At 44.5% G+C, this 15,711-nt stretch overlaps 1 protein-coding gene across 47 annotated transcripts in view; it reads left to right on the top strand.

Annotated features, from left to right (window-relative positions):
* Window positions 1–15,711, top strand: part of SEC31A (SEC31 homolog A, COPII component) — a 66,473-nt gene that overhangs the window by 14,292 nt on the left and 36,470 nt on the right. For 34 of the 47 annotated variants that reach the window (XM_034431177.3, XM_087875071.1, XM_087875069.1 and 31 more), the window contains 13 exons: window positions 28–226; window positions 438–533; window positions 2,084–2,224; window positions 3,926–4,068; window positions 4,468–4,567; window positions 5,995–6,156; window positions 6,660–6,812; window positions 8,910–9,140; window positions 9,250–9,324; window positions 9,543–9,593; window positions 12,520–12,597; window positions 14,784–14,850; window positions 14,971–15,149. In XM_034431177.3, the coding sequence (XP_034287068.2) occupies window positions 28–226; window positions 438–533; window positions 2,084–2,224; window positions 3,926–4,068; window positions 4,468–4,567; window positions 5,995–6,156; window positions 6,660–6,812; window positions 8,910–9,140; window positions 9,250–9,324; window positions 9,543–9,593; window positions 12,520–12,597; window positions 14,784–14,850; window positions 14,971–15,149 (1,675 nt within the window). The remainder of the gene's footprint in view (window positions 1–27; window positions 227–437; window positions 534–2,083; window positions 2,225–3,925; window positions 4,069–4,467; window positions 4,568–5,994; window positions 6,157–6,659; window positions 6,813–8,909; window positions 9,141–9,249; window positions 9,325–9,542; window positions 9,594–12,519; window positions 12,598–14,783; window positions 14,851–14,970; window positions 15,150–15,711) is intronic. The other 13 variants (XM_087875077.1, XM_087875075.1, XM_087875060.1 and 10 more) reach the window with 1 other exon arrangement.

Here is a 15,711-nt window from a genome sequence, read left to right as displayed (position 1 = left end):
GTGTTTGTTCTTGACATTGTCTTGCAGGTATCACAAATTGATCTGGAGTCCTCACAAAACAGCATCCGATGAGACTCTTTCCGGAGTTCTTATTGCTGGTGGTGAAAATGGGCAAATAATTTTGTATGATCCGGCTAAAATATTAGCTGGTGAAACCGAAGTCATGATCGCTCAGAACGACAAGCATACGGGACCTGTAAGAGCTCTGGATGTTAATCTGTTCCAGGTAATCTATTCCAGGTTAGATTCTCCTTACAACTTTTCATAGTGTCTTCAAAGCATTTCAGATCAAACTTCCCCATTTTATCCCGAGCCATCGTGGTCACTTTTTGTGAGATGGGCAGCCATATAAATTTGATAAATGAATTAAAAATTATCTTCCTTGAAAAAGCTGCTTTTGATGCAATTTAATTCTTGGTGCTTGCTTTGTGTTACAGACAAATCTAGTAGCTTCTGGTGCAAATGAGTCAGAGATCTACATCTGGGATTTAAATAACTTCGCAACGCCAATGACACCGGGAAGCAAGACACAGGTACGAGATTGTGTGAGGGCTGTGAAAATCACTGGATAAGAGAGATGAGATCATGGAGGTTGTTTCGCTCTTAAGTACAGTTTTATTTGCCTTACCTTCCTGGTGATTTGTCCTATCTCTGGATTTAGTGGGTGTCCAGTGATGACTTTTCAAATAAAGAAAATACATTTGATTTCTCTTACGGTGTAATGAATGTTCTAATATGCACAAACATTCTTAGGTGTTTACAGGTTATTCTAGAAAAACTGGTTAAGAAAACAGTGAGATACCTCTGAGTCAAAGAAACATCATGTTCCTCAGAATAACAGATACAAAGCATTGTATTCTGGGAATATCCAGGTCCTATGTTTGCCCTATAGGAGGGGTGTCAAAACTCAAGGCCCACGGGCCGAATCTGGCCCTGCGAGGTGCTTAAATCTGGCCTGCGGGGCCGGCCTGGAAATAGCAAAGGACTGGCCCACGGTGCCTATGGCAGCCAAAATGGGGAGGCTCCCCTGTGCCCCATTTTTGGCCTCGGTGGCCTCCACCACTCTGCTGGTTAAAATGGGACACGGGGGGGGCCACATGAGGCCCCCCACATCCCGTTTTGGCCAGTAGGGTGTTGCAGGAGGCCGTCCAGGCAAAAAATGGGGAATGGGGGGGCCTCACATGGCCCCCTGCGCCCCTTTTAGGCTGGCAGGGTGCTACAGGAGGTGTCCATCCCGTCTTTCCCCCCCCCAGCCCCCCCGCCCGGGCTGGCCCACAGAGGAGAACTACAATGCTGATCCGGCCCTTGAAGAAATCCATTTTGACACCCTTGCCCTCTAGCTTTTACTCTGAAGGCACATTAATACCATTTTGTAAACATGACTTGGCAGTTTTCCCCAGTGGTGAAATCTAAAATTTGTTACTACTGGTTCTGTGGGCGTGGCTTGGTTGGGAGGGGTAATGTGACTTGGTGTGCGTGGCCAATTTTTTTAACTTTTAAAACCATTTTTTCTACAACGTCTTCGGCGAAGAGGTTGTAAAAAAATGCTTTCAAAAGGCTCTGACGATCCCAGCTGAGTTGCCTGATCGGCAGAGACTTTTTTTAAAAGCCTCTGCCAATCAGGCAACTCAGCTTGGATCCTCAGAGTCATTTAAAAGAAAAAAAAGGGTTTTTTTCTTTTAAAAGCCTTTGACGATCCCAGCTGAGCCGCGCGATCATCAGAGCCTTTTTTTTACTTTTAAAAGCATTTTTTCCGCCGAAGAGGTTGTAGAAAAAATGCTTTTAAAAGTAAAAAAAAAAAAAAGCCTCTGATGATTGTGCGGCTCAGCTGGGCATGTGGCGGGGGGGCAGGGATTTTTGCTACCGGTTCTCCGAACTACCCGCTGCCATTGCTACCGGATCGGGCGATCCGGTCCGAACCGGGAGCATTTCACCCCTGGTTTTCCCCAATTACTCTTCTGTTCCATCTACTTCCTACTTGTCGTTCCTTGCATGAGTATTAGGAGAGAAAAAGCTAACACCTTTATGGTGCGTTGAAATGGAAGGTTGAATCTATTTCCAAACTTCCCCCCCCCCCCAACAGCCTCCTGAAGATATCAGCTGTATTGCGTGGAACAGACAAGTCCAACATATCTTGGCCTCTGCAAGCCCCAGTGGTCGTGCTACCGTGTGGGATCTCAGGAAAAACGAACCTATCATCAAAGTCAGCGACCACAGCAATCGGGTAGCTATTCAGCTGCGGCGTCGAATTTATGTCTTAAATGCAATGGATCAGGGGGGAAAAAATTAATTTGGGGGAATAATTAGAAAGTTAGAGGTAGTCCTCGACTTACAACCGCAATTGAGCCCAAAATGTACATTGCTAAGCAAGACAGTTGTCAAGTGAGTTTTGCCCCGCTTTATGACCTATCTTGCCACAGTGGTTAAGTGGATTACTGCAGTTGTTAAGTTAGTAACACGGTTGTTAAGTGAATCTGGCTTCCCCGTTGACTTTGCTTGTCATAAGGTCATATGACCCCAGTGTCAATAATACATCCCGTTCAAGAAAAAAACTGAGGCAGGCAAGTTCCTCAAAGAACATTTTATTGGGACATATCAAATTGGCACATTCCTGGTGGAAAACCGTCTTTAAGTTGCCACCCGGTTTTTCCCCCAATTAAAAGTAAAACTTTATCACTCCCCCCCAGAGTCTTCAGTCACACGGTCCAATCAGCATACAGCCCAGTTGCTAGGCGACCTCAGTCTCCACCTTTTGAACACCTGCACCAATGTCCTTGATTCCCAAGGAAAAGAATTTTATTTAGGCTACAACATCCCAGCTAACTCTACACCCCCCCACCCACCCCCGGCCCCCTTCGCTCCAGGTTGTGTCAGCCCTGAAGCCGTGAGAAGAGAAACCTCCCTAGAGAAATGTAAAATAACTGTTATGAAAGTAACAGTTCCATACAGTGTGAATTGTATAATCCTTGCATTCTCTCTCCCCCTCTCCCATCCCCCACCCCATTTTTTTTTTAGTACTTGATGATCCTATACATGAAGCCACACGTAGGTAGAATAGCATTTTCATTTAGGGTATGTGGCTAAGAGGTATGCCTAACCTCTCCATTTTACAGATTAATTTTTGGCTTGTTAAGTGCAGTGGTGAAATCCAATTTTTTTTACTAGCGGTGCTGTGAGCGTGGCTTGGTAGGCGTGGCAGGGGAAGGATACTGCAAAATCCCCATTCCCACCCCACTCCTGGGGGAAGGATATTGCAAAATCTCCGTTCCCACCCCACTCCAGGGGAAGAATACTGCAAAATCCCCATTCCCAGCCCACTCGGGGGCCAGCCAGAGGTGGTATTTGCTGGTTCTCCAAATTACTCAAAATTTCCACCTTTGGTTCTCTAGAACCTGCTGGATTTCACTCCCGGTTAAGTGTATGAGCCAGCTGTTTCATAAATATGCAGGGGGATTACCCTTCTGATCTCTTTGAGATTTTCACATTCTGCATGTTAATTGCTGCCCTAGCAGTTGTTGCAGTCAGCATGTGGAGCTAAACGTTGAACATTTTTTCTAAACAAGGAAAAGTGTTGCTGAAAATTACTAGGATGCTGCAGTGTTTCTAAGGAAGTGAAGCCATGTACTAAAGGAGCTTGTAAAAGAGAAGTCGTTTTCTTTGACATTTATAGGATGAGCAGTGTGGTGGCCTAGAGGTGGAGCTCTCACCTTACAATCAGGAGGCCGTGAGTTTGATCCTAGTTAGCGGCAGATATTTCTCTCTTTGGGCACAAAGAGAAAATACTGCTGCGAACTCCACATAGGTGTCAGGAAGGACATCTGGCCAGTAAACGCTTAGCTCCATTCGGTCACCCCCAATGCCACCCCAATGCAAAGGATTACAGGGTTGTTTTTTTAAAAAATGAACACTATTTATACTATTTCAGATGCATTGCTCAGGGCTGGAATGGCATCCTGAGGTTGCTACACAAATGGTTCTGGCTTCAGAAGATGACCGGCTACCTGTGGTCCAGATTTGGGATCTGAGATTTGCATCTTCTCCTCTTCGCGTTCTTGAAAACCATGCAAGGTGCATAAAATACAGATTTGATTGTATGGGGGGGCAGGGCGGGGGGTGGGGGGGCTAGAAAGATTGGTGGAGATGTTGACAGATTGACAGATGTTCATGCAAGGGGGGTTGGCAAAACAACCATTAAATTTGAAAATAAACGTATAGGATTTGAAGCAGATGATTGGAGATACATATTTTTGATCAGCATTCAGAGTAAGGTTTTATTTTATTTGAGAAAAGGGCTAAAAAAGGACTTTTAAGCATTTTGGATGATAGTTTTGCAGTTTTGTTTATGATAAAAGCCCTTTTATTTTAAGTGTTTCCTCTTTTTGAAATGTTAATGTCCCCATTGATGTCAGTTACATATTTGCAATGTTTGGTTAGTTTGATAAGTGTTTGATTTTGATTTTTACACAGAGGTATTTTGACAATTGCTTGGAGTATGGCAGATCCTGAACTACTGCTGAGCTGTGGCAAAGATTCTAAAATCCTTTGTTCCAATCCAAACACGGGAGAGGTATTTGTTTTAAGTTAACATTTAAACTTTAGAAATTGAAAAATATGTCCTTTTGGGGGGAGGGGGGATTGTATAAAGAGCTCATCATCTTTTCATCATTTACGTCCATCAAAGCAAACTTATGACTACCAGCTTTCTAATTTTTTAGAACCCTAAGGGAAAAAAAACATAAAATAAATAACATCAATTAATTAACTTTTTTTTAATTAATTAGTTTAAATACTTTATATTTTGTGGTGTGGTTTTGGGTTCAGGTTGGTTTGGAAACGCTTGCATGTTACTATTTATCAACCATATAAATTAATGAAACAAGGATACATAATAAAATATGGAATTCCTTTTAAAATCCTGTAATAGTAAATACAGGGGATCCTCGACTTAGAACGGCAACTGGGACCAGAGTTTCTGTTGCTAAGTGACGTGGTTGTTCAATGCAACTGCATCATTTATCGGTAGCAGACCCTGAGATCCTGGTTCTCATTGTTAACTGAATCTCACGGTTGTTAGGTAAAGCAACTTCCTACCAGGTTCCAACAATCAAGTCAATGGAGAATCCAACAGGAAATTGCAAGTCCCTGGCAGCTTGTAGACAGACCAGCAAGCAGGAAAGGAGCTGAGAGGGAGGGTTGGGGAGGGTGCATTGCAGGGCCAGGATGGCTGTGCGAAGATGCAATGGAGGCTTGTGTTGTGGCCCGCCAGTGGCCAGCAAAGCTGGCAACAGATTTGTACAGTGAGGAGGTTAGGGAGGAACGTGGGCCAGTCCTGGAGTCTGGGGAAGGCTCGGACGATGGCTCTGAGTTGGAGGCAGAGAGGGGGCCAAGACCATCTGGTAGTTCTTTGCTGCCTCCAGAGTCTCCGGAGTCTGACATCAGCGAGGCAGAAGAACAGTGTGAGCCTGTTCCCAGTGCGTGTATGCGCAGAGCTGTCAGGAGACAGGAACAATTAAGGAAACAGGGTCGACTTGGGAGTAAGGCTTGGAGATGATTGGCCCCTCCCATAAGACATAAAAGAGAAGGGAACAGGACGTGAGCTTTTGCAGGAAGCAATTAGTTCATCTGGCCGATTCAAGATTTGAAATTTCTGTTTGTGACTCTGTGCCTGTGACTGGAAATTAGTTCTTTGGCAGCGTTCCACATGAGATAAGGTGGGTGTTGATAACTTTCCTCTGAAAGACTGTTTATCAAGCCTTGCGGACTGTAAATGAAAGTAATTTACAGCTGTATGAATTAAAGAGGTTTGCCAGGACTAAGTTTGTGCTGTTCAATTTCTAAGGAAGCCTAGGTCAGAACAGCTTGGAGGTTGCGGGAAAATATATCCTTAATTCTCCATCTTGCTCGCTGTATATTGATGCATGTCACTGACCAATTTTGCAGTTGTTCGTTTTGGCAGCCATAATAGTTGTCCTCCTTCCTTTCTTCTGGTCACAGGTGTTGTATGAGCTTCCTACCTCTACCCAGTGGTGCTTTGATGTGCAGTGGTGTCCCAGGAATCCTGCCCTTCTCTCTGCTGCTTCTTTTGATGGGCGAATCAGTATTTACTCAGTCATGGGAGGAAGCACGGATAGCCTGCGACAGAAACAAGCGGACAAGGTATCTCGTTTTTTAAAAAAATGGGGAAAAGGCAGGGTTTGCAGTTTACGATGAAATGCATAAAAATAAATGATTGAAAATTTGGCTGTCTCAGAACTCAGTGTTCTTGGTTTCTCAATGAGGCTTTAAATGTCCACCGGCCGAGGAGGAACAGATCCAATGCTGACCAGTACTAGTGGTTCTTTGGCTTTGTTCATTTTTTCATCCTCCAATCCACTGTTTCTCAACCGTGGCGACTTTAACATATATATGGACTTCAACTCCCAGAATTCCTCAGTCAGCCATGCTGGCTGGGGAATTCCGGGAGTTGAAGTCCAGACATCTTAAAAGTTGAAAAACACTGTTCTAATCCTTACTTATAATCCTTTGGTTTAAAAAAAAAAAAATGCAGAAGGCACTTTTGATGAATGGTAAACAGATTCTGACACATAAAAGTTTGCCCTGGAATTGGATTGAGCTAAAGACCAAGGAATCATTTCCTCTTTCTCTTCTGTTTTCAAAAGCTCTCCTCGTCTTTTGGCAATCTCGATCCCTTTGGAACGGGGCAACCCCTTCCTCCACTGCAGCTCCCACAACAGACCACCCCACAGAGCACAGTTCTCCCTCTGAAGAAACCGCCCAAGTGGATTCGTCGACCCGTGGGAGCATCTTTTTCAGTAAGTCTCTGCTGATTAGATCAAAGAAAGAGGCATGGTGTACCTACCGATCGGTTTTCTGAAGGATGCCTCACAGAAATCTGTGGCCTTATTGTAGAGAAACTTAGTGTAGCATAAGGCATCCATTATATCTTAGGCAGAAGAATGTTTTTAAATGTATTTATCCCAATGTCATGACCATCTATTTGCTTGACACTCTGGGCAGCTTACAGATAAAAAAGAAAAACAATACATATACCGTATTTTTCGGAGTATAAGACGCACCAGAGTATAAGACGAACCTACCTTTTTTGGTGAGGAAAAGAAGAAAAAGAAATCTCCCTCTGTCTCTGCCTCTGAGCAATTTTGACTCTTTGCAGCAAACAGCCTGCTGTACTTTCATTTTCGTTTTCAGCATAGCTTAATTAGCACAAGGGAAAAAAAATCTGCTCCAGCAATTTACCTCTTTGCAGCAAGCAGCAGATCCCTGCCCAAAACAGCTGAGCGCAAATCAGCTGAGAGTCGGGAGGCCGATCTAATCAACTTGTGCTAATTAGGATGTGCTGAAGCTGAAAGGAGCTGTTTCTTTCTTGCTGTTTGCTTGCAAGGAGGTAACTGCTGGGAGGCAGAGGCCAAAGGGTGGGGGCCGGTGGGTGGGTGGGGCTACATTTGGGGTATTAGACACACCTGATTTTCACCCCCTTTTAGCAGGGAAAAAGGTGCGTTTTATAATCCGAAAAATACGGTATATAAAAAAAGATCATGGCTGACCAGGAGAACAAAGCAGCCAGTCATAAATCAAATATAGTACTCGCATGCGCGCTTGTCACATGGTCTTCCGCTTTCTGGTATTCTCCCAAACGCATGCATGCACAAAGACAAGCACGCCGGCGCTCATCTGCATGCCGGAAACCAGAAGCTCAGCTTCCACGCACACATGTGTGCTGGGGAGCTGCTCTTCCGGTTTCCCGTGCTCCCGCATGCGCAAAGACCAGCTGGAACCTGGAAGAGCAACGGGCAATGGCTGGCATGCCTGGAGAGATGGCTCTGTGTGCCACTTCCGGCACGCGTGCCATAGGTTCACCTTGACGGGTACAGGAAGTGCTTGACTTGCAGCCATTTGTTTAGCGACCATTCGAAGTTCCAGAGGCATTGTAGGTGCCACTGGGGTCGTGTGTTTGCCATTTGCAGCCAGCTTTCCAACCAGCTTCCAGCAGTCAAATTCAATGGGGGATGCCCAATTCACTTAATGATCACATGATTCATTTAACAGCTGCGGTGATATTTGCTTAACTGAGGGAAACAAGGGGATAAAATCAGGCATGACTCTCTATCACCTTGCTTATCAACAGAAATTTTGGTGGCAAGTGTCGTAAATCGAGGATTATCTTATAACTAAAGGGGTCTCCAAATGCAGAATCGGTTGGAATACCACGGATGTGTTTCAAAAGGCAACTGGACTTCTTTTCCTTTTTTTTCCTTGAAGATGCTTTGAATAGCACCTTCGGGATAACCATGACTTGAGATGTCCGAGAATCTCCATAGACTATCTGTGGAGCATATCCTTCGTTTTTGCATTTGGTATAAACCTCCAAGAATGCTTTACCTCTGGTTATAATAAACAAGAGACACAGCCTTTTGTGTAACATTTTTAACACCAGGACAGACAAATACATCACTTGTAGAATAATTAAGTACCTAACAGCAACTACGTCAAACATTTTATGATTTAAATTTTGCCTTCATTGTTCAACTCTTGTTGAATTTGTGGTTGTATTTTACCCTCTTGGAATTAATAGTCCTTAACTTCAGATATGGCTTTTGTTTTAGATCTGCTTTAATTCAATATTTGTGTGTTTTTAATTGGTATCGTATGACCTAAATAAACGGCGGGTGTGGCCCCCTAGATCTAGACAAAAAGGGGCTGCCAACTTCTGTCTTAAGAAGGCTGGTTTCGTATATAATATTCACAAGTGTGTTTCATACTGCCAACTCCTTGTGAAGCAGACACTTGCAATTCCCACAAATCATATTAAGAACCAAAAAGGACTTGCTTTAAAATTACCTAGTTGTATGAGTAGGCATGGATAACAATACCACTGATTGCTTGAATTTCAGTTTGGAGGGAGACTGGTCACATTTGAGAACAGCAAGGCTCAACAGCAAGGAGAACATCCCCAACAGCCCTACCACGTCTACGTTAGTCAAGTTGTCACCGAGAAGGAATTCTTGAACCGGTCCAACCAGCTGCAGGAAGCGGTTCAGGCCGAAGCCTTCGTCAGCTACTGTCAGAAGAAAATCGATGTAGCCAAAAATGACTTCGAGAGAAACGTGTGGTCGTTCCTCAAGGTGATTTTTCAGGGTTGATTGCGTAGAAATCAACTTCCTGAGAATGGAGGGAGAACACAAAAACTAGCCATTCTCTCAAATGCATTCTTTCCTTCTTTTTTTTTTTAAGGTGCATTTTGAGGAAGACTCCCGTGGCAAATATCTGGAACTCTTGGGGTACAAAAAAGATGGTTTAGGACAGAAGGTAAACATTACTACATTGCATTTTGAAGGACTACATTAAAAATATTCGTCATAGATTAATTGCCTTTTGCGTTTGGTTTGGAAGAAATCATGGGGTTTGGGGAGAAATTAGATTAATCTTTTAATCTTTTTGCCTGTTTTTTTAAAGACGTTTCTAAGTAAAGTTAAGTAGGTTCATTCTCCAAAATAAATGTTATGCCATTTGTTTTATTTCCTTAGATTACTTCAACTCTTGCTAAGGAGAGTCCTCAAGGCAGAGATCAAGATGAGGTAAAAAAAAAATCCAGTGCAATTTTTTTTTTAATTTGATAAAAGTTTGGAAAGTAGCACCTTTTCACTTCGACTTTGTTGCAGCCCAGTGAAAAATAAGAATTTAAAATCCCGACAATGCAACAACAACCATTAAGAGAAACACTGGTCTCTACAAGAGGATGTGTGGAAGACTCAGTATTCATTGCAATTTGTTAATTTTATTCTGTGTGATTTTACGCACTGGGTATGCACAGATCCACCTGCAACGTGAATCACTTCAAAGGATTACAAAACTATAGTTTTTATTGTTCATCCTACGTAGAAGCTAAACACTGCCTCAAGCTGAGCTAGGCATCCTCTTGCTGTTCTCCTTTGTACACCCCCCTGAATCCCAGTTTGACTCCCAGTTTCATCCCAAAGTATTTCTACCTCATTCCTCTGCAGCCGTAATCTAACTTTCTCCTTTTACGGCATGGTTTCTCTTTCTACAGAGTGTTTGATTTTGATATATTTTTCTTGCTTTGTATTTATGTTAAATTATTTTTTTCCTTTTATAGATGATAGGGATAGATAGATGAGATGATAGATAGATAGATAGATAGATAGATAGATAGATAGATAGATAGATAGATAGATAGATAGATGCTTAGCTAGATAGATACCGTGTTTCCCCGAAAATAAGACCTTGTCTTCTATTTTTTGAACCGCAAAATAAGAGCTTGGCCTTATTTTCGAGGAGGTCTTATTATTTTGGGACGCGGGGAGCAAGATGGGGCTTTTCTTGCCGTCTTATCTGATTTCCAGTTTTGTCTCCCTAACCCTAACCAGAGGAAATGGTGAAGACTGGCTGCGCATGCGTTTAAATATTTTTAGGGAGGGCTTATTTTTGGCGGGGGGCTTATTTTAATGCATGCGCTCACAAACCCGATTGGGCTTATTATCCAGGGAGGTCTTATTTTAGGGAAAACATGGTAGGTAGGTAGGTAGGTAGATAGATAGATTAGATTAGATTAGATTAGATTAGATTAGATTAGATTAGATTAGATTAGATTAGATTAGATTGTATACTTATTTTAGATCTTTATCTCAATTTTTCCTCTATTTTTCTCTTAGAAGCATGCATAATAAATAAGTTGAAAAATAAATTTTGGAATAGCAAAAGTAAATAAGCGAAACAAAGCAGAAAGAATTTCATTATCCAATACAGGGAAAAGTATATTCAGGGTATCTCTGAAACAAGTCTATGTTTGCATACTTTCAAAACATTCAGGAAAGGTCCCCATGGTTGAACCTCTGAAAGTGAAGGGGGGGTGGCCCAAAAAAGAGTCATTGATGGATTTCTTAACCATTTAGCAGACCCTATTAAGATCTGTTAAGAATCCTAATCCAGTCTGTGTGGTCAACTCCAAATTTGTCTCACTATGAAAAAGGCTCCTTTAACCTGGCATTGGGTAAATATGCTAGACTACAATTCCCTTCATATTCATGCGTGTTAGGGAAGTTGTAGTCTGACATGTAGGTAAGGTGCCAAATAGGCAAAGGATGTTCTAGAACAGTGATTCTTAAAACTGTATGTAATTACCCCAAAGTAGGAGGTGTGGTGGCTCAGAGCTTAATGACGCTAGAGATGGTTTCTGCTCCGGCGGCTTGAGTCCCAGCACTGCTTGACAGGGTGAGCTCCTGTCACTCATCCCAGCTTCTATCTACCTAACAGTTTGAAAGCATGTTCTATGCAAGTAGATAGATACCATGTTTCCCTAAGAATAAGACCTACCCAAAAAAATAAACCAAAGCCTGATTTTTAAGTGTGGGTCTCATATAAGCCCTACCCAAAAAAATAGGCCCTAGTGAAGGGGACAGGCATGGCCAGCACAGGAGACAGCCCAACCACCTGTCCTCTCACAAACACAGGCAGCAATCCCTGAGTCGGCAGTTAGCACGGCAGCTCCTTCCCTTCTCCGGTCACCTCATGGAAGCTTGGCCCTTTCCTGCCCTGCCAGCTTAACTCCAGTGGCCAAATCTGTGCGTGTGACGGGGACCTGAGCTCCAGTGTCCCAATAGCAGCAGGCAGTGCTTGGGGAGGCTGGGGCTCACCGAGAGCTTGGCCTGTTGGAGCTATGGGCAAGCACATAATGAGAGGGAGAGGGCTGGCTGGCGATAGCAGCACTCCCATTCCTGTCGGCCCCCACACTCGCCGCTTCCTGTACGTAAAAAAATAATAATAAGACATCCCCTGAGAATAAGCCCGAGTGCTTATTTTCGAGCAAAAAAATTAAGACTGGGTCTTATTTTCAGGGAAAGATGCTAGGTACCACTTTGGTGGGGAGACGAGCTGGTGCTCTGTGCAGGCAATCAGATTCCTGACAGCTTTGAACCTTCCCAGTTGCAGCGTCCATTCGCGAGGCAGCTCTGGGAAAAGAGGAGGCCTTGGGTGACACTGCAGAAAGAGTCAGTCGCCTTTCTCTCTGTGGCGAAGCCAGCTCGCCATCCTATGGCCCACCTTGGAAGTGTGCATGGGTGTCCTACGACACGGCTGGTATCTTGGCAAGCCAAACTACTATTCTGCACTAGCGTTGTGGTCTCCTGGCTAATGTAACAATGCCTTACACTAATACTACTAATAATTACCCTCAAGGAGAATATTTGGACATATCCTGCGGGCAATCCTAACTGTGGTTTCTGCTACACTTCCTCACATTGCTGCTCTGTTGGTGTGGGTTATTATTTGAACAAGCGGTAAGATATTTGGATTCTTCAGAAAGGGAAATGTTGAAAGAAAGAAAAAAAAGATAGGGTTCTTCTCCTTGTTGCTATAACTCTAGGTTTACTAACATTACACTTTTTTGGAGACCTCTTGGGGCTTTTTGGGGGCTATTTGCATTGGTTAAGGAGTTGGTTTCTTTGCTTTAATCTTTCAAACGTCCTCTTCATATCGGTGAGAAAGGCTCACGAGGAAGCTGACCAGCTTGCACAGCCTGATGGTGGAGAGGGTCTTGCTGCTCAGGACCAGCTGTTGCCAGAGGTATTCACCCCCTTTTATGGTAAACATGTAAACTGACTCGCATTGGTAATGAATGTGAGTGATTTTGCATTGGTTCCCAACTAACATGTTTGCTTATGTGTGCATCTCATGTCCTCCGGGCTATACAGGGAATCCTCGACTTACAACAGTTCATTTAGTGACCGTTCAAAATTACTACAGCCCTGAAAAAAGTGACTTATGACCGTTTTTCACACCACCGCTGAAGCATCCCCACTGTCGCGTAATCAAAATTGAGACGCTTGGCAGCTGACTCATATTTATGACAGTTGCCAGGATCTCGCAATCCCCTTTTGCGGCCTCCTGACAAGCAAAGTCAATGGGGAAGCCAGATTCACTTAACCGTGTTACTAACTTAACAGCTGCAGCGATTCACTTAACACTGTGTCAAGAAAGGTCGTACAACGGGGCAAAACTCCATAAATGTCTCACCTAACAACAGAAAGGTTGGGCTCCATTGTGGTCGTAAATCGAGGTCTATCTGTATCCCTGGGACTGTCTTTAAACTTGAGACGGTATTCAAATTACCTTCAGAGTTTAGCCATACTTGACTTAGCAGCAAGGATGTTGCCTGCTGTGATTGGATGTTTTGGAAATAAATGTGTTCTGACCCAGCTCCCCAAACACGACAAACCCTCACCGCAGGCTCACAAGTCTGTCCGGCAGGGAGATGAATAGTTGTCTGCCACATCTATTTATCTCCACCCTCTGCCTTTTATCCCCAGAGCTAGGGTGGGGCTTCGCTAGCAGCGGTGGCTCTTCCGTCCCAAGGACCGGCCCATGGATTTCCACTGCTCTCCTCTCCTCTGCCTTCTGCACATCCGCAAGTCAGGCACTGGACCCAGCTGTTCCTCCTCCTCCTCATCAGCCACCTCCAGACCTGGGGGCTGTTGACTCTCCATCTGAGAGCTGACGGACGGCCCAGGCTCCGCCTCTCTCTCTCTCTCTCTGCCAGCTCCATTCCCTCTTCCCCCTCGGAGCTCTCAGGTTGCCTTGATGCTGACCCTGACTCCCACACCGCCGCCTCCTCTGATTCGGCTGTTGGAGGGTCCGGCTGCCGACAGGCCATAACAAAATGAAGCTGGTGTGTATTTTGCACATGTGGGTAGACCTCAACTTACGATTGATCATTTAGTGACCATTTCAAGTTATAATGTACCGACGGCCATCCTCCCACGATCACATGACTGTATTTAAGCTGCTGGCCAATCAGCCTGGACTTAGGGGCCGCTTGCAGTGCCTTGCGGTCACATGACTGCATTTTAAAGCAGTTTTGCCAAAACTTCCCCATAACGAATAATTTGATTTACTTAACAGTTGTGGCATTTGCTGAACAACTGCCACAACAAAGATTGTAAAATGGGGTGGCCTGCTTTATGACTGATGTGACTTACGACCACAATGAGCAGGCTCCATTACCGTTGTAAGTCGAGGGCTATCAGTGCTGCACACACGAAATTTTAATGAAAAGTCACTATATGTATCATTGTGTGCCATCAGCTCGTACCTCTATAGCAGGGGTCTGCAACCTTAAACACTCAAGGAGCCATTTGGACCCATTTCCCCCAGAAAAGAAAACACCGGGAGCCACAAAACCCTTCCCGTGTCTGACTATTTCTTGAGCGACCACAAAACTAGCAGATGTAGTTGAATTAAATGTTCTGTTTTCTTCTGAAACTTTTCTTTTCTTGGATTTATCCATGGTTGGCCTACCGGGGGTTGAAAAGCTCAATAAATTGGATGCCGGTGGGTGTCACACATTGGTGGTTGTGACGCATATTTTGAGTGACAGGGAGCCGCAGCAGAGGGGTGAAAGAGCCACATGCGGCTCCAGAGCTTCAGGTTGCTGACCCCTGCTCTATAGATCTTTCAATATGACAATTTGAATAACAGGGCAGAAATGATTATACACCCAGTCCTGTGCCTATTTGCTCAAAATTAAGTTCCATGGTGTTCATTCCCAAGATGCATGAGCAGAGGAGTAAAAATGTAAATATACCATTTCTCACAATAGTGAGTAGGATAAAATAAATTATAGTTAAGTGGCAGTTTTCATTTCAGTGTAGCTCTGTCACAATGTTTCCCGTTATAAAGCACGTTATGATTCGAATGCGTTTAAATAACATGTTCTGAAAATATACTAAGCTGCATTGTTTTTCCCCTTCCAGAGTAAAAAGGTGGAGGTTGATTCACTGCAACCCATCAATGACACCTTTAACATTTCTGTCACTGGAGGTAAACATATATATATCTTACGTAACGTCTCGGGTTACCAAACGGAGTTACTTTTCTACATTTGATTATAAGCTTATGGTGATGACCATTGTCTTTGTGTGTGTGTTCTCCTTTGTGCAGACATTGATGGTCTGATCACTCAGGCTTTGCTGACGGGGAACTTTGAAAGCGCCGTTGACCTTTGCCTGCACGACAATCGCATGGCTGACGCCATTATCCTTGCTATCGCTGGTGGCCAGGAACTCTTATCCAAGACGCAGAAGAAGTATTTTGCAAAAACAAGAGGCAAAATTACCAGGGTAGGTGGACTTTTTCAACTGGAGGCAAGGATAAAGCTTACATATTGGCAAACCTCGTGATCAGCTCCCTCCTCCTCCTCCTCTTATTTCCCCCCCCCTCAAACCAGTGGTGGGATTCAGCCGGTTCGGGCAAACCAGTAGTTAAATTGCTGGGTGGCCCCGCCCCTTCCAGGAGTCCCCACATGCCCCATTTTGGCTCCCAGGTAAGTGCAGGGAGGCCTACTAGGCAGGGTGGGTTCTTACCTTTACTACCGGTTCGCAATGGGGCCGCACGCACGCGCGAGCGTTCTGATGATGTCAGGGACTGTGGGCAGAACCTCCCGCTGGTTTTACTACCGGTTCTACAGAACCAGTGCAAACCGGGGGCAACCCACCACTGCTACTAGGCCCAAAATGGGGCACCGGGGTTGGTGGTGTGGCGCGACCCCCCACCCCACCCCCCCGTGGCCAGGAACTTTGCTCCCAGGAACTTCAGGGAGGCTCCCAGGAACTTCAGGGAGGCCTCCTAGGTCCAAAACAGGGCGCAGGGTGGGGCGTGTTCCCCCCGCGGCCTGTTTTTGCT

The sequence above is a fragment of the Pantherophis guttatus genome, chromosome 8 (genome assembly GCF_059756535.1).
Source record: "Pantherophis guttatus breed Tessera chromosome 8, ASM5975653v1, whole genome shotgun sequence".
Lineage (NCBI taxonomy): Eukaryota > Metazoa > Chordata > Lepidosauria > Squamata > Colubridae > Pantherophis > Pantherophis guttatus.
This window is presented reverse-complemented; position numbering and strand designations above follow the sequence as displayed.